The sequence below is a fragment of the Mixophyes fleayi genome, chromosome 4 (assembly GCF_038048845.1).
Source record: "Mixophyes fleayi isolate aMixFle1 chromosome 4, aMixFle1.hap1, whole genome shotgun sequence".
NCBI lineage: Eukaryota > Metazoa > Chordata > Amphibia > Anura > Limnodynastidae > Mixophyes > Mixophyes fleayi.
Window position 1 is genome coordinate 18,392,355 of NC_134405.1, and position 27,120 is coordinate 18,419,474.

The following is a 27,120-nucleotide window of genomic DNA, read 5'->3' on the forward strand; positions in this document are numbered from 1 at the left end:
TTAGAGGACCCTGCTCCTTCTATTATCTAATGCTCAGTCTGTAGCTTCTTGTTGCCACCAAATCACCTCCTCACATCACTACTCTGTGCCTTTGCTTCTTCTACTATCTAGGGCTCAGTCTGTGGCTTCCTGCTGCCTCAATTTCCCTTCTCACATCACCGCTCTGTGCTGTTAGAAGATCCTGTTCCGTCTACTATCTAACTTGCCATCTGTGGCTTACACTGCCACCATTCCCCTCCTCACATCACTGCTCTGTGCTGTTAGAAGACCTTGCTCCTTCTATTATCTAATGTTCAGCCTGTAGCTTCCTGTTGCCACCAAATCCCCTCCTCACATCACTGCTATGTGCTGCTAGAGGATCCTGTACTGTCTAGTATCTAACTCTCCATCTGTGGCTTACAATGCCACCAATCCACTCCTTATGTCACTGTTCTGTGCTGTTAGAGGACCCTGCTCCTTCTATTATCTAATGCTCAGTCTGTAGCTTCTTGTTGAATTTAACAGAAAAAACACACCCTTTTACTTGCTTAAAATTCTTTAAGCAAAGAAAATAGAAGAGACAGGTGTAAATATAATGGGCCTGATTCATTAAGGAGAGCAAAGCAAAAAAAGGAGTCAATTTGATCCTAGATAAAACCATGTTACAATGCAAGGGGTGCAAATTAGTTTATTATTTTGCAAGTTAAACACTGTCTGTTTTTTCATGTAGCACACAAATACTTGATAGCTTTATTTTTACACTGACAATAAAAAAAGATCTAGGACATGCTCTACCCCAACTATAAACCTGTCCCCACATTTTAAATTTACATCCCCTCCAATGCAACATGGTTTTGCCAGGGTGCAAAGTTATTCATTTTTTTGCTTTACTTTCCTTAACGAATCAGGCACAATATAATTAAACAATATAAGCATCTCTGCAGATAAAGCCCAAGCGATAAAGTATTGAACTGTTAAATGTTAATTCATGGTTAAAGAACAGAGGGTTGGATTTATTAAAGCTCAAAAAGTTCTATTGGTGATAAGAATTTTATAAAAATCCTCCATATAACAAGAAAGGACTACCACCAACTTTCGCTGGTGATATCATTGGACTGGCACTATAGCTGTTCTCTTAACTTTGAATAAAACTTCTTTTTTTTTAATGCTAGGTTATTACTTTTTATTTTTTTTTATATTTTCTATCAATTTTTTAACCTTTGTTTTATTAGCAGAACTGAAACCCTAATTATGGCTTTTTAAATTCTGCTGTGCATGCATGCGCCAGCTAGGCGGCTTGTGCATGCGCATATCTACAGAGATTGGCTCGGCCAAGCGATAAGTTAACGCTGAGTATCACTCTTGTTGGTTTTCTCTATCCCAGAAATTGTGGCGACAAGGGATTTTTTAAAGTCACCTTATCGCTGGATAAAGGGAGTTTATTACAAAATAATTTATGAGAAGTCTTCCACGAGGATGAAGATATTTGGACGGTAGTCGAAACATCGTCACAGCAGAGGGTGTTACCGATATGTGTCACGGAGGTTAGGGCGACCTGACAATGCTATGTCGCACCCCTTATAGTCCCCCAATCCTCCCTGAGGTCCTGCTCTGCTCTGAAATGATTAGAGTGGAGACCACTTATGAGCATGTAGTGTCCAGCACATGCACAGTGAAGCCCCAGTGCTGGTGGCTTGGAAGGCTAGAAGGGCATCGGTGGAGCTTTACCCAAATTTTTATATGGCGCTCAGCACTGTTTTGCACCTGTATGAAGATATTAACTATATAAACCACAAACTTAAATCTCCCGTTCTTTGAATTAAATTTTCCATCATCTTTCGATAGACAGCTCTCTGTCCCCGTTTACTGCACTCAAATCATATAAATAATTTAGACGTTGTTAGGTGTAGGAAAATATTTTTAGGTTACAAAAGTTTGCAGTGACCTATCAGATCATCATGAATCATATTTGTGGAACCTTGGCCGATAAAAATACTTTTGATAATCTAGGTTATCAGACGTTCATAGACTCTCCATTTTATCAGCTTGCTGGGTACTAAAACAATTATCGTCAATTAACATTCTATCGTTGCAGATTAACATTGGCTCAGATTTTAGGGATGGGGATATCTGATATGTTTGAGAAGTGAGTAAATAGAACAAATATGAAGCTATAAAGTGTCAAAGTCCTGCTGATCATTGGCTGCCCCTATATTTATGATACCATGATGCCAACCTTGTAAATGGGCTTTGCCAGGAAGATAATTACACTGTAAGATAAGTTCTTCTGTTTACGAAACAATATTGATCACGTGTGACACCAAAAATTGTGATAAAATATCTTCTTTTTGGCATGTAGTTCATATTTAATGATGTGTCGATATATCATCATCATCATTTATTTATATAGCACCACTAATTACGCAGCGCTGTACAGAGAACCCATTCATATAAGTCCCTGCCCCATTGAAGCTTACAATCTAAATTCCCTAATATAGACACACACTCAAACACAGACATAAACAGACAGACAGATAGGGAGAGACTAGGGTCAATTTTTATGATAGCAGCCAATTAACCTACCAGTATGTATTTTGTTTTTTTTGGCGTGTGGGAGGAAACCGGAGCACCTAGTGGAAACCCACGCAAACACAGGTAGAACATACAAACTCCACACAGATAAGGCCATGGTTGGGAATCGAACTCATGACCTCAGTGCTGTAAGGCAGAAGTGCTAACCTCTAGGCCACTGTACTGCCCATTCTTTTGTATTTCTTAGTTCATGCATGTGGATTTTATACTCATTTCCCCTGGCTTCTAGATTGTAAGCTCTCGTGAGTGTCAGGCAACGCCCCCGTGCTGTGTCTTCCGCACAGGAACGAACGACTGCTTCCGCTTACAAGCGCCTGGTTGCTAGGCAATGAGGCGCACTTCCGGGTCTCCGGCTGCGGCGCATCCCGTTGCTCAGCAACGGGACGCTACTTGCAGACTCTGGCGGTGGTGTTCAGCGTCACCACCGCCAATAGATAGACCAGCCCCCTCGCACTATAAATATCTGGCACCTAGTGGGTGCCAGAGTATTAGGTCCCCTGTACTCCAGCGCTCCTTGCATTAATTCCTGTATCCTGAGCCTTCCAGTGTATGACCCGGCTAGTTCTCTGACCACTCTCCTGTCTCCTAGTGAATTCTCGTGTATGACCCGGCTTCGTTGTTGACCTCTCTCCAGTCTCCTGCGCTACTAGTACCTGACCCGGCTTGTTATCGGACCTCGCTTATGGATCTCCCTTTTTGGCACCTCTCTCCAGCACGGCTTGACCTGTACCGCCTGACTCCTCTTCCATCCAGGCTTCACTGGTTCCTCTCTCTGAGGACCGCGACCTGCGTGTCTCTGCAGCAAAATCCATACTCCCTTGCGGGGGTCCCTGGCAAAAACCTGGGACACGTTAGACTCCGTGCCTCTTTGCTGAGCAGCGCTGAAACCAGTAAGCTATACTTTCCTTATTTCGTGACAATGAGCAGACCTTCTTCCCGTGTTCCTTCCTCCTTCGTTACCTATGAAACCAGCACACATATGTCTTCTCTCCTTCCTTGATCAGTTTCTATGGAGCTTGGCACTGTTTCGCCCCTGCATGAAGATATAAACTTTATAACCCACAAACTTAATATAATCTGATATGCTTTACCATGTCACCTGTGTTTGTATACATTTTTGTATCATGTTGTGTCTTGGTTCTGTTTTCTGTATATGTAATGTACGGCGCTGCGGACCCTTTGTGACACCTTATAAGTCAAAGATAATAATAATAATAATAATAATATTTAATGATGTGTCAATATAGACATTCTTTCGTATTTCTTAGTTCATGCATGTGAATCTTAAACTCATTTCCCATGTCTTCTAGATTTTAAGCTCTCATGAGCTGGCCTTCTTCCCGTGTTCCTTCCTCCTTCGTTATCTATGAACCAGCACACGTCTTCTCTCCTTCCTTGATCAGTTTCTATGGAGCTTGGCACTGTTTTGCCCCTGCATGAAGATATGAACTTTATAAGCCACAAACTTAAATCTCCTGTTCCTTGAACTCATCATCCATCATCGTTCGATAGGCAGCTCCCGCTCCCTCTTTACTGCACTCAGATAATAGAAATAATTTAGACGTTGTTGGGTGAAGGGAAATATTTGAGGCTTACGAAAGTTTGCAAATAACCTATTGGATAAAAGCATCATGAATCATATCTGTGGAACCTTGGCCTCTAAAAATACTTTTGATCATATAGGCTATCAGACGTTCATAGACTATCCATTTTATCAGCTTGCTGGTAACTAAAACAATTATCGTCAATTAACATTCTATCGTTGCAGATTAACATTGGCTCAGATTTTAGGGACGGGGATATCTGATATGTTTGAGAAGTGAGTAAATAGAACAAATATGAAGCTGTAAAGTGTCAAAGTCCTGCTGATCTTTGGCTGCCCCTATATATTTATGATACCATGATGCCAACCTTGTAAATGAGTTTTGCCAGGAAGAAAATTACACTGTAAGATAAGTTCTTCTGTTTACGAAACAATATTGATCGTGCGTGACACCAAAAACTGTGATAAAATATCTTCTTTTGGGCATGTTTTTCCCTCCCTTGGTGTCCTCATCCGCTCCTTTGGCCTCCAGTACCACCTCTATGCTGATGATACCCAAATTTATCTTTCATCCCCTGACCTCTCCCCTTCCCTTCTGTCTGTTGTCTCCTCCTGTCTCTCAGCCATCTCATCTTGGATGTCCCAACGCTTCCTTAAATTCAATATTTCCAAGACCGAGCTTATAGTCTTCCCCCCTGCCAGGACTCTCCCACCTCCCCCCCTCTCTATTTCTGTTAATAACACTACCCTCGTCTCTGTCCCCCAAGTCCGATGTCTTGGGGTCATCCTTGATTCCTCCCTATCATTCAAGCCTCACATTCTGTCCCTCTCAAAATCCTGCTACTTCCACCTTCGGAATATATCTAAGATACATCCCTTTCTCACCACGGAAGCCACGAAAACCGTTGTTTACTTGCTTGTTATCTCTCGCCTTGACTACTGAAACCTCCTTCTCTCTGGCCTACCTGATTCTCGCCTTGACCCTCTTAAGTCTATCCTCAATGCTGCTGCCCGTCTCATTTTTCTCTCCCGATGCTCTGTATCTGCAGTCTCCCTCCAACAGTTACTAAATTGGCACCCCATACCCTACAGAATTAAATTTAAACTCACCTTTAAAGCTTTTAGTCAATCTTCCCCTCCCTACATCTCGAATCTCATCTATACCTACACTCTTACCCGCCCCCTCCGCTCTGCCTGTGACCGCCACCTCACTACTTCACTGATCACCTCCTCTCACTCTCGTCTTCAGGACTTTGCCCGGGCTGCTCCCCTGCTGTGGATCGATCTTCCACGTTCCATCAGGTTAGCTTCTACTCTCAAAAGCTTCAAGCGTGCCCTTAAGACTCATTTCTTTATTCAAGTCTATCAGTCCTCCTCCTAACTTCCTTGTCCTGGCTCTCTCCCCCAGTTAGTACCACCCTATTTGTGTCTTCCCCTTCCCTTTAGGATGTAAGCTCTCATGAGCAGGGCCCTCTTTCCTTGTGTGCTGCTTCTACTATTCCATCACCCTCTGTACCTCTTGGCCTGCTTCCCTAGCCCTGTTTTCTCTGTCTTCTTAATCTTTGGCCTTCTTCTCGCTGATTTCTACCATTCCTTTCACTATCTGTCCCAGATATAATCTGATTTGCTTTACCCTGTCACCTGTTTGTATACATGTTTGTATCATGTTGTGTCTTGGTTCTCTTTTCTGTATATGTAATGTACAGCGCTGCGGACCCTTTGTGGCACCTTATAAGTCAAAGATAATAATAATAATAATAATAATATTTAATGATGTGTCAATATAGACAGTCTTTCGTATTTCTTAGTATTTCTTAGTTCATGCATGTGAATCTTAAACTCATTTCCCATGGCTTCTATATTGTAAGCTCTCATGAGCAGGCCTTCTTCCCGTGTGCCTTCCTCCTTTGTTACCTATGAACCAGCAAACGTCTTCTCTCCTTCCTTGATCAGTTTCTATGGAGCTTGGCACTGTTTTGCCCCTGCATGAAGATATGAACTTTATAAGCCACAAACTTAAATCTCCTGTCCTTGAACTCATTATCCATCATCCTTCGATAGACAGCTCTCACCTCCCTCTTTACTGCACTCAGATAATAGAAATAATTTAGACGTTGTTGGGTGAAGGAAAATATTTTAGGCTTACGAAAGACCTATTGGAAAAAAGCATAATGAATCATATCTGTGGAACCTTGGTCTATCAAATTACTTTTGATAATCTAGGCTACCAGAAGTTCATAGACTATCCATTTTATCAGCTTTCTGGTAAATAAAACAATTATCGTCAATTAACATTCTATCGTTACACATTAACATTGGCTCAGATTTTAGGAGCGAGGATATCTGATATGTTTGAGTAACGGGTACATTAGAAGCAGAACAAATATGAAGCTCTAAAGTGTCAGGCTGATCCTTGGCTGCCCCGTTATATTTATGATACCATAATGCCAGCCTTGTAAATAGGCTTTGCCAAGAAGATAATTACACTGTATATTAGAATTTAAGATAAGTTCTTCTGTTTACGAAACAAGATTCCAGCTAGATCGCGTGTGATACAAAAACGGTGATAAAATATCTTATTTTCATATTTAATGATGTGTCGATACAGCCATTATTTTTTATTTCTTACTTCATGCATGTGAATTTTATACTCATTTTCCCTTGCTTCTAGATTGTAAGCTCTAACGAGCAGGGTCCTCTTCCATCGCGCCTTCCCTCTAGGCCACCAACACACCTATGTCTTCTCTCCTTTTCTCAATCGGTGGCCCTGTACCTGTTCGCTGCACCATTCTTCATGGGCACAGCACTACTCCCTATTTTCTCCCCTTTTCATCATGTCCCTCTCCTCCAGAGAGAGTCCTTGAACCACATTGATGTGGTTTGGATATTCATTGCTGTTTACTGTTTTGTTTTGTCTTTATTGTATTGTAATGTTATGTTCTACTGTGTGCACTGTGTACAGTGGCCCTTTCTAGTTCCTTATAAATAAAAGGTTTAAGTTGGACATAAGTAATATTCACTCAATATACTAGATCAGGGTTTCCCAAACCCAGTCCTCAGGGCTCCCCAACAGTGCATGTTTTCCGGATCACATGTGACATAATTAGGACCACCTGTGTATCCGTTACAATGTGTCAGTCAGTAATGAATACACCTGTGCTCCAGCAAGGAGATATGGAAAACCTGCACTGTTGGGGAGCCCTGAGGACTGGGTTTGCGAAACCCTGTACTAGATTGTAACTATGCATTAGCTATGCAGATATTTATTTTGATATATTATGCCCTGATGTTTAATTTACTTAAGATGGGTGCTGAGGAGCGCCCATGGGAAGATATAATCCCAGGAACAGGAAAAGTATTACCTAAGAATTGAATTGTAGTATCAACAGCAGCACGGTAGCTTAGTGGTTAGCATTTCTGCCTCACAGCGCTGGGGTCATGAGTTCATGAGTTCACAGATAAAGTCAATTCCCGACCATGACTTTATCTGTGTTTTTGTGGGTTTCCTCTGGGTGCTTCGGTTTCCTCCCAGACTCCAAAAACATACTGGTAGGTTAATTGTGTCTCTGTGTGTGTTAGGGAATTTAAACTGTAAGCCCCAATAGGGCAGGGACTGATGTGAGTTCTCTGTACAGCGCTGCGGAATCAGTGGCGCTATATAAATAAATGGTGATGAACATCACGATGTTCATACCAAGAGGTCTGTTGTAGGCACCTCTGAATCTGACTTTTAGTAGGGAGGGTTGGGGTGATTATATAGCTTCCCCATTTATCAAAAATTGCTGTCTGCTTTCCTTTTTCTAAAGTTCTCAACTGCATTTGAAAAACATGGGATAATTTATCCTTAAATAAGGACAACAGGGAAGCATCTCGGGGATCCATTGCCCATTCTGGAGTGAAAGGCAAAAATTTATCAGATGATCCGCCACATACATCCTGACTACAAGCAAAGGTCTGCGGCAGATGCGATACATCTTAGGCAGTTGTGTGAAGATGAAAGTCCCACCAAGATTTAGGAAAAATGTTGAGCAACATTTCAGTGTGGATTCTCGCTGGTAATGACCAACTAGAGTTTAAGAGAGCACATAATAATATAGGGCCTGATTCATTAAGGATCTTAAATGAAGAGGTATCTTATTTCAGTCTCCTGGACAAAACCATGTTACATTGCAAGGGGTGAAAACTAGTTTTCTGTTTTGCAAGTAAAATACTGACTGTTTTTTCATGCAGCACACAAATACTTGATAGCTTATTTGTACACTGAAATTCAAAGTTGATATTTGTGTACTACATGACAAAACAGTCAGTATTTAACTTATGTGCAAAACAGAAAACTAGTTTGCACCCCTTGCATTGTAACATGGTTTTGTCCAGGAGACTGAAATAAGATACCTCTTCATTTAAGATCTATCACACACTAAGGTAGCGGGTGTAGGGTAATAAAGTATGTGTAATGTAAGAATAAATCCAAAATACCATTTTAGTTTGTGAAACTACAAATCCCAGCCAGCCCGGGTTGCCATTAACAGTCTGGGATGGCCATGGTAGCCAGGTCCTGTGTGTCAAATGTCCATGGAAAACATCTTCTTATATTCAGTCCAAAGATCACATAATTTTCAATAGTCCATCTTCTTTTGTTCGACCCCATAATATTCCAAAATTGCTTGTAACCAATTTTCTTTTCTTCAGACCAGAGGTCCCCATTATAATTTCACAGGAACAGGCTTGGAAAAATGATAAACCATAATGAACGATCAAATTTTTGTTCCTCTATGGAGGAACACGCGATGCTGAATGCAATATAAACAGAAGCAAGATCTATTTATACTCTACAGGGTTTCCCATGACAGAGTGGGGAAACCACCTACAGTATAAATAGACCTCACGTCTGTTTATGTACACACCATGGGGGAAGCCATTTTGTGGGCTATTCATGAAGATGCAGCATATCAATACACTAGGAACCAGTAACACTGCCAAGGCATGAGGTACTTTGTGTGTGTGTGTGTGTGTGTGTGTGTGTGTGTGTGTGTGTGTGTGTGTGTGTGTGTAGACGACGGGTGCACTTTAATTTAATAACTGTTTATAGACTTTGAAAATCAAATGGGTTCTCAGTATCAATTAAGCATAGGTTTCAATGCAGGGAATGGTGGGTGTCTGTACCAGTGGAAGGAATTAACATCTCAGAAGATTATAGGTGATCATTACATATTGGCCGTAACTTGAGGCAAAGTTCCAGCACATTCCAATTTAGTCCACAAAAGATTATCTTGTTGATGCATGCAAATCCATTCAAGTGGATATTTGTTAATTGAACACTAAGTAAGAGTATCCTACTAGGTAACGCCACTAACGGTAACAAAAGAGAAAGCTGCCTTGGATCAGGCTTCGTGTAACTTTAGGCAAGTCACCTTATCTGACAGTGCCCCAGGCACCAAGTTACTTTCTGAGAAAAGAATCAATCTGCCTTAAATAAATTTGTGTACAGGGTGAAGTACTTTCCCATAGATCTATTACATTTTGTTTTGCTATAATTACCTACTTCTCGGGCATTGCATGCCAATGCTGGGTGGACAACCTATTGATTCAGCAATAGTAGCTGTAGGATTTCCAAATAATTGGTATGTCTGGCCTGCCAACCACCCACATTTTTGTATTGATGCATGAGATGCGTGCTCCAATCACCCAGTGCAATGATCAGACTGTGCTGGGGGATTGGTCCTTTGGGTACTCTCCAAAAGAAGAAGAACTACGTTCCTCCCCATCACCCAGGAGCCAAAAGACCCCAGAGAGGGACAAGGAACTACAGGATCGGAGAGGGACAAGGTTGGGACATCACTGACCTCCAGAGCCAAAAGCCCCTTTAGGAGGCAAGGGTCTTCAGGCCCACCTCTACCGCAAGGCTTGGGTGGGCACCTTTGTCCCAGGAGTCAACCAAAGTCTTCCTCTAGGACTGGGTCTTCAACCCCCCTCATTAGTATTATCATATTTTATTTATATGGAGACACAAAATTCCAGCAACATCGTACACAATACAAACAGTAGACCATACAGGGAAAACAGGACAGAACAATAAACAAGTAATACCATGACTTCAGAGGCTCCAGGCATAGCAATTATAGCAAAGTTGCAGCAGAAGAGTAGGTAGAGAGATAGGAGGGAAGAGGGCCCTGCTCATAAGAGCTTACATTCTAAAGGGATGGCAAACAGACGGCTGGCACAAAGGGAGTCAGAGGAGGGGACCAAGCACAGGAGATGCGAGGTGATGAGAGCGAGCATGGAGAGAGGGTTAAGTGGAACGCTGGTATGCTTTGAAGAAGAGGTGAGTTTTGAGTGCCCGTTTGAAGAAACACAGATTAGGAGACAAACAGATGGAGCGTGAGAGGTCATTCTAGTGCAGGGGGGGCATCTCGGGAGAAGTCTTGGATTCTTGAATGAGATAAAGTGATCAGAGTTCAAGCGACGGTCATTGGCTGATCGCAGGGAATGGGAAAGAGAGGGGGTGTGAAGAGAGAGGAGATATAAGGGGAAGTATAGTGGGAAAGGGACAGGTAGGTGAGGGTAAGAAGTTTAAAAAATTGATTCTGTAGGGGAAGAAAGCCAGTGTAAGGCAATGCAGAAAGGGGAGGCAGAAAAGGAGTGGCGAGAATGGAACATAAGTCTCACAGCCACATTGAGTATAGAACAAAGGGGAGTGAGGTTGGAGTGGGGGAGGCCGGTGAGAAAAAGGTTGTAGTAATCTAGTTGGGAAATGATGAGTGCATGGACAATGGTTTTGGTTGCATCCTGAGATAGGGAGGTAGGAAGGGTCAGATGCTGGCATTGTTGCGTAGTTGGAAGTGACAGGATTGGGCAAGGGATTGAATGTGGGAGGCAAAAGAGAGGGAGGAGTCAAGGGTGACGCCCAGGCAGCGGAGTTGGGGGACAGAAGAGATGGTGGTGTTGTTAACAGTAATGAAAAGATCCAGGTGGGATGAGGATCTAGAAGGAGGGAAAACAATGATATTTTTCCAAGAGGAGATGGCGAAGAGGCAGTCAGATACACGAGAGGGGGGGGGGGGAATCAGGAGATGAGATGTAAAATTGAATATCATTGGCGTAAGAGTGATACTGAAGACCGAATGAAGTGATGAGAGCACCTAGTGAGGTAGTATAAAGCGAAACGAGTAGAGAGCTGAGAACAGACCCGTGAGGGACTCCTACAGGGAGGGGGGAGAGGATGAACCAGATGTGGATATAGAGAAAGAACGGTTGTCGAGGTATAAGGTGAACCATGTGAGGACAGAGCTAGAGAGTGAAGGGTCTGCAAAAGTAGGGGGTGGTGCACGGTATCAAAGGCCGCGGACAAGTCTAAGAGGATGAGCAGGGAGAAGTGACCTCTTGATTTAGCGGAGAGGAGATCATTAGTTACATGCCTCTTCCTCATAAGGAGATGCATCCTACAAAATTTAGGGAGGCTGGTGACCCATAAGGGATGTGTGGTGCAAAGTGTAAAATAAATAAATAAGTGCCATGAAGGTCCCAGCCTTTCAGATGGAAACTTTGAAATTGTCCTTTCAACCGGCTAAAAGGATAGGGCAAACTAAAATAGTGTCACTCAAAAATCAAAAGTGCTGTAGTGCAAAGTGCCTTACGGTGTGCAAAAGGTGTGCTCCATCACCTAGTGCATTTTTTGGCGCCAGGGGCACACAGCATCTTTGACTTCAAATGACCGGACTAATGGCCAGAGGACCAGATGAGGGCCTATCGCCTACAGCCCAACTGCATTAATGGGCATCTAGACCTCATATTAGCCATAATTCAGAGATTTCCCTTCCAAATTTCATAGCTAAAAGAGCTCAGGGTGTATTGAGCCCATGTGGCCCATAGGCCCCTCCACTAGAGGAAAACACGGGCAGGGGGAGGAGTTTAAAAGCCCATTTCACCCCAGCATATTTATTAAATACCAAGCAAACAGCAGAAGGCTTTAACTTTTTCAATTTGGCAAGCAAATGAGTCATATTTAATATTAATAATTAATAAAATATTATCTATCAAAAATGGTTCTAATGTATCTGACCCAATATTTGAACCCAACCCAGCTGAAATAGCTAGTGTTTTTTGTCAGATGGTGCTACATGAAAAAATAGTCAGTATTTAACTTATGTGCAAAACAGAATACTAATTTGCACCCCTTGCATTGTAACATGGTTTTGTCCAGGAGACTGAAATAAGAAGTTTCTTAAGTTAAGATCCTTAATGAATCAGGCCCCAGGTTCTTCTATACCATATCTTTCTCCAATACGATTCTCTTCTGTGTCTTAAACTATGTATCTACCCCCCTACTGACTCCCAAACTTGCCTATCTGGGCAATTTAGAATAATAATATTTCATATTTTTAAGGAACTCTAATACAATATATATTTTTTTAATTTTCCCTTTGTATTCTTCTAGTGTCCATATTCAGGGAAGGCTGTATAAAAAAATATTCTTGCTAGGGGACTTTTCTTGTTCCTGTAACGATCTTAGGAAGTCTGCTTTATAGAGGTGTGATAATCATGTAACAAATTTCGCAGTTTGCTTTGATTCAAACAGCTGCAAAGTATCATTAAAGACGGAACAGTTTTCAGGCTAGCGGTAACAAGCAGTGTTCTGTATTTCAAGGGTCTGGCTACATAAAAACTGTGTACATTGCTATATAAGAAATATTAATGTGACACAGATGCTGAGAGGTGTGGTTTATGCATTAAACAAGTCTTAAATACTCTGCAGCACAGGAGTGTTATGCCACGTGAAACATCAAGCGCTTCTGGGAGTTAAATCTTTACAAGGACCATTGGCAGCGATATGAGATAATCAGGACAGAGAGAGACTTAGTGCAGATATATATTTACACTTCATTACATCTGAAAGTGGAGAACTTTTCAATGAGCCCATTAATCACTATAATTGCATCTTAATCCTTATTTTAAAGCACATAATGTACTGTGTGAGCAGCGATAGTGCCAGCTTCCTCTACACCAACACTACTAGGTAGCAACATGTACAAGGGCCAAGGACCAGTACACACTCAACTACACTGTTCCCGGGGTAGGGACACTAGAGTGTACAGTGCTATCCCGTGGAAAGGACATTAGAATGAACAGTGATTATTAATATTATTATCCTTTATTTGTTAGGCGTCACAAGAGTTCCGCAGCACCGTACACAGCACATACAGTAGACTACACAAGGTGAAACATTACAAACAGAAAACAAACATACAAACATGAGCTTACATCCTAAAGGAGGGTAGACAGAACTCAGGCACACAGGGAGCAAGTTGAAGTGAGTGGGGAGAGAACAGGGGGGCTGGGAGGAGAGAGGGGGAGAAGAGGCGGAGGAGATGAGGGGGTTAGGTGGAAGGTTGGTAGGCTTTTAGGAACAGGTAAGTTTTGAGTGCCCGCTTGAAGGAGGATAGATTAGGAGAAAGACGGATGGAGCGAGGGAGGTCGCTCCAGGGGGCAGCATGGGAGAAGTCTTGGATTTGGAGTAGGAAGAGGTGATCAGAGTGGAGGAGAGGCGATGGTCATTGGCCGAGCGCAGGGAGCGGGCAGGGGTGTGAATGGAGAGGAGGTTAGAGATATAGGGGCCAGTAGACTGGGAGAGAGCCTTGTAAGTGATGGTCAGGAGTTTGAAAAGGATTCTGTAATGAATTGAGAGCCAGTGTAGGGCAAGGCAGAGAGGGGAGGCAGACGAGGAGCGACGAGAAAGGAAGATGAGTCTTGCAGCCGCATTGAGAATACAGCGGAGGGGGGGCGAGATGGGAGTGGGGGAGGCCAGTAAGGAGGATGTCCTGCAGTGTGGACATCAGAGTGTACAGTGCTATCCTGAGGTATGGACATTAGAGTGTACAGTGCTATCCTGTGGTAAGGTTTGTAGAGTGTACAGTGCTATCGTGTGGTAAGAACATTAGAATGTACAGTGATGTTCTGTAGTATGGACATTATTAGTGTGTACAGTGCTATCCTACAGTATGGACCTTAGAGTGTACAGTGCTTTCCTGCGGTATGGGCACTAGAGTGTACAGTGCTATCCTGCAGTATGGATACTAGAGTGTACAGTGCTACCCTAGAGTATGGACATTAGAGTGTACAGCACTATCCCGTGGTATGGACATTAGAGTGCACAGTTCTCTCCCAGAGTATGGGCATTAGAGTGTACAGTGCTATCCCGTGGTAAGGACATTAGAGTGTACAGTGCTATCCTGTGGTATGGACACTAGAGTGTACAGTATATCCTGCGGTATGGACACTAGAGTGTACAGTGCTATCCTGTGGTAAGGACATTAGCGTGTACAGTGCTATCCTAGAGTATGGACATTAGAGTGTACAGTGCTATCCTGTGGTAAGGACATTAGTGTGTACAGTGCTATCCTGCAGTATGGACACTAGAGTGTACAGTGCTATCCTGCTGTATGGACACTAGAGTGTACAGTGCTATCCTGCGGTATGGACATTAGAGTGTACAGTGCTCTCCTACAGTATGGACATTAGAGTGTACCTCTCTGCTAAAGCCAGGGGACACTTCTCCCTTCTCATCCTCCTTGACCTCTCTACAGCCTTCGACACCGTTGACCACCCCCTCCTCCTTCACACCCTCCAGTCTTTGGGCCTCTCCGGCCCAGTCCTGTCCTGGTTCACCTCTTACCTTACTCACCGATCCTTCTCTGTCACCACCTCTGGGTCTCTCTCCCCCCTGTCGGGGTCCCTCAGGGCTCTGTTCAGGGACCCTTTCTCTTCTCTCTATACACCTCCTCCCTGGGTGAACTTATCAGCTCTTTCAGCTTCAGCTACCACCTTTACGCTGACGACACTCAACTATACCTCTCCTTTCCTGATCTCTCTCCCTCCCTCCTCTCTAGGGTGTCCGCCTGCCTCTCTGCCATCTCCTCCTGGATGTCCTCTCGATTCCTCAAACTTAACCTTGCCAAAACTGAGCTCATAGTTTTTCCTCCCTCTCATACCTCATCCCCTTTTGACCTCTCCATCACTGTCGACAACACCTCTATCTCCCCTGTCCCCCAACTTCGCTGCCTTGGTGTCATCCTCGACTCCTCTCTCTCCTTTGGCCCCCACATCCTCTCTCTTGCTAAATCCTGCCGCTTCCAGCTGCGTAACATCGCTCGCATCCGGCCCTTCCTCTCCCAATATGCCACCAAATACCTTATCCACTCTCTGATCATCTCCCGCCTGGACTACGGCAACCTCCTCCTCACTGGCCTCCTCCACTCTCATCTCACTCCCTTTCGATCTGTTCTTAACGCTGCCGCTAGGCTTATTTTCCTTTCTCGCCGCTCCTCTTCTGTCTCCCCCCTCTACCTAGCCCTTCACCGGCTCCCATTCCCCTTCAGAATCCTCTTTAAGCTCCTCACACTCACCTACAAGGCCCTCGCCAACTCCACTGCGCCCTACATTTCCATCCTCCTTTCTATTCATGCTTCATCCCGCCCTCTCCGTTCTGCCTCTGACCGTCGCCTCGCTTCTCCCCTTATAACCTCCTCCCATGCGCGTATCCAAGACTTCGCCCGCGCTGCCCCTCTCCACTGGAACAAGCTCCCTCCCTCCATCAGAACTTCCCCTAATCTGTCCAGTTTCAAATGGGCCCTAAAAACTCACCTTTTTCTTAAAGCCATTCTGTCTCCCACTTAACTTCCTACCTTATCTTCTGGCTCCGTCCCCCTACTCTCCCTCTCTCCCCAGCGTCTCTCTGTCTGTCCACCCCTCCCCTTAGATTGTACGCTCCTCTGAGCAGGGCCATCTCTCCTCATGTTTCCACCACTTCTAACTCTGCTCTCCAGCTACTTAGCCCTCCACTCCACGTCCACTCTCGCTCCCTCCTCCCCCCTGGGGGTCTCCTTGTCTTCTGCTCCCTCCTTCTTGGGCCCCGTCGTTTGCGGATCCTCCCTCTCCCTTCCCCGCCCTCTCTAGCTGTGCATTGAGCTTATTGAGTTACTGTGCTTACTGTTTACTGTACTGCGCTGTCTCCCATTGTATTGTAATTTGTTTGTCCCTGTATGGCGCTACGGACACCTTGTGGCGCCTTATAAATAAAAATTCATAATAATAATAATACAGTGCTATCCTGCGGTTTGGACACTAGAGTGTACAGCGCTATCCTGCGGTATGGACATTAGAGTGTACAGTGCTATCCTGTGGTATGGACATTACAGTGTACAGTGCTATCCTACAGTATGAACATTACAGTGTACAGTGCTATCCTACAGTATGGACATTAGAGTGTACAGTGCTATCCTGTGGTATGGACATTAGAGTGTACAGTGATATCCTGCAATACAGACAATAGAGTGTACAGTGCTATCCCACAGTATGGACATTATAGTGTACAGTGCTATCCCACAGTATCGACATTATAGCGGTGGTTCCCAAACTGTGCGCCACGGCTCCCAGGGGTGCCGCGGCGCTGTCTCAGGGGTGCCGCGGGCCAGCCATAAAAAAATCAAACAGAAACACTTACCAATCCGCGCGGTGCCAGGACCCAGCATCCTCCTCTCTCATGCAGCTGTCATATCAGTGACAGCTGCTGCATGAGAGAGGAGGATGCTGAGTCCCGGCGCCGCGCAGATTGGTAAGTGTTTGTTTGTTTTTTTTATAGCTGGCGCACGGCAGAGGGGTCAAAGTGAGAGAGTGCAGAGGAGCGTGACAGGAGGGGACAGAGCAGAGTGACAGCGTGACAGGAGGGGACAGAGCAGAGTGACAGCGTGACAGGAGGGGACAGAGGAGAGTGACAGCGTGACAGGAGGGGGACAGAGGAGAGTGACAGGAGGGGGACAGAGGAGAGTGACAGGAGGGGGACAGAGGAGAGGGACAGCGTGACAGGAGGGGGACAGAGGAGAGGGACAGCGTGACAGGAGGGGGACAGAGGAGAGGGACAGCGTGACAGGAGGGGGACAGAGGAGAGGGACAGCGTGGCAGAGGTGCTGTGACAGAGGGCAGCGGAGGGGGACAGAGGGCAGAGGAGCTGGGACAGCGTGACAGAGGGCAGAGGAGGGGGACAGCGTGAGAGGGCAGAGGAGGGGGACAGCATGAGAGGGCAGAGGAGGGGGACAGCGTGAGAGGGCAGAGGAGGGGGACAGCATGACAGGAGGGGGACAGAGGAGAGTGACAGGAGGGGGACAGAGGAGAGGGACAGCGTGACAGGAGGGGGACAGCGTGACAGAGGAGCTGGGACAGAGGGCAGAGGAGCTGGGACAGAGGGCAGAGGAGCTGGGACAGCGTGAGAGGGGCAGTGGAGGGGGACAGCGTGACAGGAGGGAGACAGCGTGACAGAGGGCAGAGGAGGGGGACAGTGGGCAGAGGAGGACAGCGTGAGAGGGGCAGTGGAGGGGGACATCGTGACAGGAGGGAGACAGCGTGACAGAGGGCAGAGGAGGGGGGACAGCGTGACAGAGGGCAGAGGAGGGGGGACAGCGTGACAGAGGGCAGAGGAGGGGGGACAGCGTGACAGAGGGCAGAGGGGGCAGCGTGAGAGAGGGCAGAGTGTCTGGATGCAGAGGGGGCATTTTTGCATACAACTAAATAAGCATTTCTGTCCTGACCTAAATACTTATTACAATTTTTTGACCCAACTACTTCTAAAACAGGACTGCTCGGTAATTATTTTGGAGGGGTGCCTTAAAAAAATTATGGAGACTCTAAGGGTGCCGCGAACTGCAAAAGTTTGGGAACCACTGCATTATAGTGTACAGTGATGTCCTGCTGTATGGACATTAGAGTGTACAGTGATGTCCTGCAATACAGACAATAGAGTGTACAGTGATGTCCTGCAGTATGGACAATAGAGTGTACAGTGATGTCCTGCCGTATGGACATTAGAGTGTACAGTGATGTCCTGCAATACGGCAATAGAATGCACAGTGATGTCCTGCTGTATGGACATTAGAGTGCACAGTGATGTCCTGCAGTATGGACATTAGAGTGTACAGTGATGTCCTGCAGTATGGACAATATAGTGTACAGTGATGTCCTGCAGTATGGACAATAGAGTGTACAGTGATGTCCTGCCGTATGGACATTAGAGTGTACAGTGATGTCCTGCAATACGGCAATAGAATGCACAGTGATGTCCTGCTGTATGGACATTAGAGTGCACAGTGATGTCCTGCAGTATGGACATTAGAGTGTACAGTGATGTCCTGCAGTATGGACAATATAGTGTACAGTGATGTCCTGCAGTATGGACAATAGAGTGTACAGTGATGTCCTGCCGTATGGACATTAGAGTGTACAGTGATGTCCTGCAATACGGCAATAGAATGCACAGTGATGTCCTGCTGTATGGGCATTAGAGTGCACAGTGATGTCCTGCAGTATGGACATTAGAGTGTACAGTGATGTCCTGCAGTATGGACAATATAGTGTACAGTGATGTCCTGCAGTATGGACATTAGAGTGTACAGTGATGTCCTGCAATACAGACAATAGAGTGTACTGTGATGTCCTTCAGTATGGACAATAGAGTGTACAGTGATGTCCTGCAATACGGACAATAGAGTGTACAGTGATGTCCTGCAGTATGGACATTAGAGTGCATACTGTTGAAATACAGCATGGACATTAGACTGTGTGGTGTCCTGCTGCATGGACATTGCAATGTGTGTTATTTATAAGTCACTTATTGCTTTTTTAAAAAGTGCACAGTTTCTGTTCTCAATGGGCCTGATTCATTAAGGAAAGTTAAGCAAAAGTAAGTAAGGCAAGACCATGTTGCATTGGAGGGGGAGGTAAATTTAAAATGTGATGGCAGATTAATAGTTGGGGTAGGGCATGTCCTAGATCAACTATAAATTTCAGTGTAAACATAAAGCTATCAAGTATTTGTGTGCTACATGAAAAAAACAGCCAGTTTTTTTTTCCTTATATTCAAAATAATAAACTCAATTGCACCCCTTGTATTGTAACATGGTTTTGTCCAGAAAACTTGAGTAAGAAAACTTACTACATTTTTGGCTTAACTTTCCTTAATGAATCAGGCCCAATAATTTAGCTTTTTTATTGACCATTTTTAGGTGCTTTAGAATATAAAACCTGCCCCTGTGTACAGTACTGTGGAACCTGTGTGGCACCTTTTATATAAAAGATAATAAAAAATAATAAGAAGAAGAACTTTTCCACCTTTGGAAAAGAAAGAGCTTCAGAGTAGTTTTTAAAAACATCATCTCATGCCCCCTTGTGGTCAATTTAGAGTCTGCAGGTCCTTTGGAATCTATTGGGCACTATTTATATTCCATTGAATTTCAGAGACATTGGAGAAAGGGACAAACTCAAATATACTGTCTACAAGAGATGGGGGTAATCTAGGCGACCTTTATTTCCCAAACGCTCACTTTGGGAGGCCCTATTAAGTCTTTCCATTCTGATGTGTCTGTCCATCCTTCCATATTCCTGGCACAATCTGATTTATTTTCCTGAGCATGACAAGATACTAGGCAAGATCTTGTGGTCACCAAGAAATCATTGTATGTATGTTCAGGGAAGCACTATTAGGCTATTTTAACAAATTTTGTGTATGTGTCACCAGGTTACTTGCAGGCTTCCCGAGCACTTATGATTTCCTCGCTGGTGTTTGGCTTGTTCGCATGTCTGTGTGGGATGATCGGGCTGCAGTGTACTAAGGTGGCCGATGGGAACGCTGCGCTGAAGGGCAAATTCGCAACGGTTGCCGGAGCGCTCTCCATATTTGCAGGTGAGACGAGAGCCAGCTCTTGTGGGAGCAGTGTCCTTCTCAATCCAATCTCCTTTTTCCATGTATTAAATAATCATCAGCCTAAACAGGTCCCTTCATTACAGATTGGTCTTCCCATCATTAACGAGTTCTATTCCATCTTGTAATTAATGTCACATCATAAAGATCAAGAGTTGGCAAGAACAGAACAGGTTCTGTGGGGATACAAGTACTGCCGCCATACTTGTTTAGAGGCTTCTACGAAGAGGCCATCACCGGGAAAACCACTGGTTACTGTCAGCACTAATAACAGTGTTTTCGCCGGTGGGATCCCTTTGATGAGCACAACATTTTTTTAAAATAAAGTTTATTGACTACCTTTCCGCCCTCCCATAGTGAAAACCAGCCTCTGGCTGTGCGTCTAAAGGGGGCTACAGAAACAGCCCACTTTATGTAATGGGGTCGGTGAAGTGCGCACCCTGAGAGCTCGTCAAGCGGCTGGTCGGCAATGTCGAGAGTCAAGGATCTGGTGGTGGATGGGAGGCTTGGGCGAACTAGAGCTCGCCAACTACTTCTTGCTTTGCTCCTCTAATATTATATAATTCATTTGGACTGAATATATCCTAGTTATCATACCGCTATTACCGTATTTCCCCATGTATAAGACGCTCCCATGTATAAGACGCACCTTAATTTTGGCCCCGAAATTTGAAAAAACAAATATTACGGTAGCTGTGATCAGAGCAGCCGGGTAGCACACTCTCCTTGCAATCGCCCCCACCCACCCCCCACCCCCCGCTGCCACTGTGCCTCTGTCCCCCTCCTCCTAGATCCCCGCTGCCACTCTGCCTGTCCCCCGCCTGCTGGATCCCCGCTGACACTCTGCCTGTCCCCCGCCTGCTGGATCCCCGCTGCCACTCTCTGCCTGTCCCCCGCCTGCTTGATCCCCGCTGCCACTCTGCCTGTCTCCCGCCTGCTGGATCCCCGCTGCCACTCTGCCTGTCCCCCGCCTGCTGGATCCTCCCCGCTGCCACTCTGCCTGTCCCCCGCCTGCTGGATCCTCCCCGCTGCCACTCTGCCTGTCCCCTGCCTGCTGGATCCTCCCCGCTGCCACTCTGCCTGTCCCCCGCCTGCTGGATCCTCCCCGCTGCCACTCTGCCTGTCCCCTGCCTGCTGGATCCCCGCTGCCACTCTGCCTGTCCCCCGCCTGCTGGATCCCCGCTGCCACTCTCTACCTGTCCCCCGCCTGCTTGATCCCCGCTGCCACTCTGCCTGTCCCCCGCCTGCTGGATCCCCGCTGCCACTCTGCCTGTCCCCCGCCTGCTGGATCCCCGCTGCCACTCTGCCTGTCCCCCGCCTGCTGGATCCCCGCTGCCACTCTCTGCCTGTCCCCCGCCTGCTTGATCCCCGCTGCCACTCTGCCTGTTCCCCGCCTGCTGGATCCCCGCTGCCACTCTGCCTGTCCCCCGCCTGCTGGATCCCCGCTGCCACTCTGCCTGTCCCCCGCCTGCTGGATCCCCGCTGCCACTCTCTGCCTGTCCCCGCCTGCTTGATCCCCGCTGCCACTCTGCCTGTCCCCCGCCTGCTGGATCCCCGCTGCCACTCTGCCTGTCCCTCGCCTGCTGGATCCCCGCTGCCACTCTCTGCCTGTCTCCTGCCTGCTGGATCCCCGCTGCCACTCTGCCTGTTCCCCGCCTGCTGGATCCCCGCTGCCACTCTGTCTGTCCCCCGCCTGCTGGATCCCCGCTGCCACTCTCTACCTGTCCCCCGCCTGCTTGATCCCCGCTGCCACTCTGCCTGTCCCCCGCCTGCTGGATCCCCGCTGCCACTCTGCCTGTCCCCCGCCTGCTGGATCCCCGCTGCCACTCTGCCTGTCCCCCGCCTGCTGGATCCCCGCTGCCACTCTCTGCCTGTCCCCCACCTGCTTGATCCCCGCTGCCACTCTCTGCCTGTCCCCCAGCTGCTGGATCCCCGCTGCCACTCTGCCTGTCCCCCGCCTGCTGGATCCCCGCTGCCACTCTGCCTGTCCCCCGCCTGCTGGATCCCCGCTGCCACTCTGTCTGTCCCCCGCCTGCTGGATCCCCGCTGCCACTCTCTACCTGTCCCCCGCCTGCTTGATCCCCGCTGCCACTCTGCCTGTCCCCCGCCTGCTGGATCCCCGCTGCCACTCTGCCTGTCCCCCGCCTGCTGGATCCCCGCTGCCACTCTGCCTGTCCCCCGCCTGCTGGATCCCCGCTGCCACTCTCTGCCTGTCCCCCACCTGCTTGATCCCCGCTGCCACTCTGCCTGTTCCCCGCCTGCTGGATCCCCGCTGCCACTCTCTGCCTGTCCCCCGCCTGCTGGATCCCCGCTGCCACTCTCTGCCTGTCCCCCGCCTGCTTGATCCCCGCTGCCACTCTCCTGTCCCCCGCCTGCTGGATCCCCGCTGCCACTCTCTGCCTGTCCCCCACCTGCTGGATCCCCGCTGCCACTCTCCTGTCCCCCGCCTGCTGGATCCCCGCTGCCACTCTGCCTGTCCCCCGCCTGCTGGATCCCCGCTGACACTCTGCCTGTCCCCCGCCTGCTGGATCCCCGCTGCCACTCTCTGCCTGTCCCCCACCTGCTGGATCCTCCCCGCTGCCCCTGTAACACTGCCCCCCCCCTACATCCCCGCTACCCCTGGATAAGACACACCCAGGTTTTAGACCCAAATTTTTTGGGGAAAAAGTGTGTTTTATACATGGGGAAATACGGGTATGTCTTAATTGCCAAGATGTTTAAATAATATCCAGGGATACTCCTCCATAAATATCACGGTATGTAGCCTATAGTACATTGCATTCAATATACAGAATAAGAAGTATTGCACTGTGCATCTGGGAAATATTGAAAAATAGGGACATTTCCATGTTGAGGAAGTATAATTTGTGTGTTGCTGTTACTATGAAATGCTCCCATGACACATAAAATCATGTTCATTTTCTATCACTCTCTTTCTACAGGTCTCTGTGCAGGAATTTCCATTTCTTGGTATGCATTCAATATCACCAGTGAATTCTTCAACCCCCTGTACCCAGGAACCAAGTACGTATTGACTGTCACCTGACCTGGCAACACCGCACATTATAGAACCCAAAGACAAACAGATAAGCATATTTAAATAATTCAAAGGGGATCTTTGCCCACAAAATATAATACCCCCCCTATTGGATTTGGAAAGCTATGTCATGTGTCTATATTTGAGAACTCACTCGATACAGTGTTTACAACTCTGCAGCTTACAACAAGTAGATGTGATTAAAAAAAAGCTTAAATAAAATATTTATTTCCACCAGAAGGCCGCAGTACAAATTAACAATGATTTGTACAGTCTTATTATCAACTGGTGGATATATATATATATATATATATATATATATATATACATCTAGATATATTGGCTTGACCCCTCCCACTTTAAACTTGACTGCACAGGGACTTCCAGGAGTTGGCTGCGCTAAGATACTCTGTACTGCTGTTAATGTTAAATGCTCAGATTGGCTACATTTTGGTCCAAGGTCCTCCCACTTCAAATGTGTACACACGGGGACACGCAGGAACTGGTCGAGCTAAAATACTCTTAGTCCTTCCTACATGATCCCTTGGAACCAGTACAAAATTCTCTTCTCCAAAATAACTAGCTGCAGCGACCTGGGCTGAATGATTTCATTCATGTCTAAAAACATCATCCTTAGCGATTAGTTCAGCCCTGGTTACTTCAATATGAAATTAGGTGGGTAGTTCGGAAACAGAGTATTCTGTAACGGATGGAAGTGACTTTATTAACATTCTAATGCTCTGATTGGCCACTGGCTCTCCTAACCCCACCCACTTCCTGTTGCAAGCATGTCACTAGATTTGAAGAATAAACGCAAATTAATGCTAAATACTGAAAATATGCAGATTTCAGTGACTGGGATCAGAGCTGTATTTTACATTAGGGAACCTAGGGCACAGTGGGCAATGAGGGGCCTGGATTACTCTAATATGTTTTTATGTGTTTGTTTTTAACAGAGGGGCTGAGAGGGGTGTTGGCTAGGACCCATGAGGTCTTAACTTATCTTTGAGATGTTTCCCTGTTCTTTCCATACAGATATGAGATTGGGCCGGCTCTTTACCTGGGCTGGTCAGGAGCCCTTTTGGATATTGTTGGAGGTGCGCTGATGTGCTGCTCGTACAAGCAGGTGACTAAGTCTAAAAGGTAAGTAAAAGAAAATATGTGTGTTTGTGATGGATGCTGGTGTGTGCTGGACCTGCCCCAGGACAGGCCCAGATTTACACAATCCCCCCCAAGCCAATTTTTTATGCACTGGCCCATTTCCCATTCACAGCAACCCAATAGCCTTCCACGTCTCCAACCTCCACTGTGACCCTTCTCTATACAGCAAATTAAAATCATTCAGTCCTAAGATCTCGGTTAAATGTGTAAATATGAATACACCGATCAGCAGAGTGCTGCACCTGGAAGCTTGTCCTTCTGTGTATACATGTCATGGTGTAGTAGTGTCTGTACTGGGCTGTGTGTGTATGTATACATGGCATGGTGTAGTAGTGTCTGTACTGGGCTGTGTGTGTATACATGGCATGGTGTAGTAGTGTCTGTACTGGGCTGTGTGTGTATACATGGCATGGTGCAGTAGTGTCTGTACTGGGCTGTGTGTGTGTGTGTATACATGTCATGGTGTAGTAGTGTCTGTACTAGGCTGTGTATGTGTGTATATATATATATATACATGTCATGGTGTAGTAGTGTCTGTACTGGACTGCGTGTGTGTGTGTATACATGTCATGGTGTAGTAGTGTCTGTACTGGGCTGTGTGTGTGTATACATGTAATGGTGTAGTAATGTCTGTACTGGGCTGTGTGTGTGTATACATGTCATGGTGTAGTAGTGTCTGTACTGGGCTGTGTGTGTGTATACATGTCATGGTGTAGTAGTGTCTGTACTGGGCTGTGTGTGTGTGTGTGTGTGTGTGTGTGTGTGTGTGTGTGTGTACATGGCATGGTGTAGTAGTGTCTGTACTGGGCTGTGTGTGTGTATACATGTCATGGTGTAGTAGTGTCTGTACTGGGCTGTGTGTGTGTATACATGTCATGGTGTAGTAGTGTCTGTACTGGGCTGTGTGTGTGTGTGTGTGTGTGTGTGTGTGTGTGTGTGTGTGTGTGTGTGTACATGGCATGGTGTAGTAGTGTCTGTACTAGGCTGTGTGTGTGTGTATATAGGTCATGGTGTAGTAGTGTCTGTACTGGACTGCGTGTGTGTGTGTATACATGTCATGGTGTAGTAGTGTCTGTACTGGACTGCGTGTGTGTGTATACATGTCATGGTGTAGTAGTGTCTGTACTGGACTGTGTGTGTGTGTATACATGTCATGGTGTAGTAGTGTCTGTACTGGGCTGTGTGTGTGTGTGTGTGTATGTCATGGTGTAGCAGTGTCTGTACTGGGCTGTGTGTGTATACATGTCATGGTGTAGAAGTTAGTAGTCAAAGTGGAGGTAAGGAAAATGTAAATCAATGGAATTTAATAGTTTTACAATCAAAACAATAAAAATGTATACACCCCCACTTCAACCACTGGTAGTAGTGTCAGTAATGTTTTGTTCATTTACATTTTATAGTGTGTGATGACACGATTGTTTATGATTATTTTATTTTATATATTTTACAGCAAGTACACTTATAATTATCGCTCCACGAATACGGCGTCTGCCGCTAAGCCTGCACCTCAAACCGCTCTCCCGCGATATGAATCCAGTAACAGTATCTCCAAATATGGCAAAAACGCATACGTGTAGGACTATACACTGATGAAGACTGTGAAACATACGTGTGCGTTCAGGCCGTAACGCGCCAGCACACATCCTCCATCCATATCAAGCTTCTGTCTTCTGCTTTCAACAATGGTCCATCGACATTTTCAGTTGCCAAAACTTGACACATTGGTGCACTTTCGAAACGTTGGACAACAGAGAATCAGATTTTTTTGTGGAACATGTTGATCTTTTGATGTCGGCAAATTAATTTTGAGCTTTGAAGGGAAAATCACTTGTATGTTACCTTAACCTAAAGTCTATATTGTCCAAGCACGATTCAACCAGACCTGTGTCATCTCTACAAGTCGTCAAGAACTTCACAAAAGGGTTTTGTTTTGGCGATATGTGTCAACTTGCTCAATATCTACTAGAATGTAAAAAACATTGTTTTATATCTACAGATTCTACTGAAGAAAATTGCTTATAAGATTTACTAAACATTTTTGTTAATGTTTAAGAAAATATCCACAACTGTTGTCTGTGAATTGTATAGTGTAATACGATTTCACCATTATAACTGCTGCGATACCTGTCGAAAGACATTTATATGTGAATCATGGAAGTGGCGGATTTGTGTAGGGAATTTAAGAGACTATTTGGAAAGATTAGTGAAGTGAAGTCAATTGATGGATTGTCATATCGACCTGGCACTCCCCTCAGGAACGATGTGGCATTTGTTTCATAGCAGTTTTGCCGGTACCGGGATGAATGGTTGCATCATTTCCTTGAGCAAAATCATGACAACGGTTGGCAATTGCTTTGAACCGTGCCAGTGGAGAAACACGTGACCCGTTTGTCGAGCCCCGTAGGATGCTTTCCACAACGAATAGGACACACCTGCCAAATGATCATTTGTGTCTTAAATTCATAAACTGTACTAGATTTTGATCTTTTTTTTTTGTATTGTTTATTTTTGTATAAACTGTCTATGTTTGTTGACCATCAATAAGTATAAACAGTTGAATGCAATCTACAATTAAAGTATTGTTTGATATCACCTAAAGAGTGATGAGATATTCCACAATTTTGACAAATGTGATGGTTACATTAGTAGGTCTTTATGTCGAGGAAGTTTTTCTCTTTCACCGAATACATAATTTGTTCTGTCACGAAAAAAAAGCTTAACAATTTAGCGGCTGTCACATAAGGGACAAGCACACAAGTGGAGGCAATTGTTGACCCTTCCATCTACTGATAGACACATGCCAAACATATTCTATAAAGAAGTTTGGTTAAAAGATCTAAATCTGCCTCGGCTCTCATGACATAATTCCCTTCTACCAGTTCAAGCGACATTCAAAGATTATGTCGAAGTGTTATGGGATGTATTCTGAAGCATAGCAATGTACTGTATGTCAGTTTATTATCAAATGTATTATTATTATTTTTTACTCCCATTTATTGCATATGCAGATCATGTACTGTGGTTGAAAAGTTATCACTTTTGTACAGGGTGAGATTGGGTTAGGGT

At 45.7% G+C, this 27,120-nt stretch overlaps 1 protein-coding gene across 1 annotated transcript in view; it reads left to right on the top strand.

The window, feature by feature from the left end:
- Positions 1-26,542, top strand: part of CLDN15 (claudin 15) — a 52,541-nt gene extending 25,999 nt beyond the window's left edge. Inside the window, exons 2-5 of the mRNA XM_075206369.1 lie at positions 19,674-19,838; positions 22,799-22,880; positions 23,929-24,036; positions 25,505-26,542. Coding sequence (XP_075062470.1) covers positions 19,674-19,838; positions 22,799-22,880; positions 23,929-24,036; positions 25,505-25,631 — 482 coding nt within the window. The 3' untranslated portion in view covers positions 25,632-26,542. The remainder of the gene's footprint in view (positions 1-19,673; positions 19,839-22,798; positions 22,881-23,928; positions 24,037-25,504) is intronic.
- Positions 26,543-27,120: the final 578 nt, after the last annotated feature.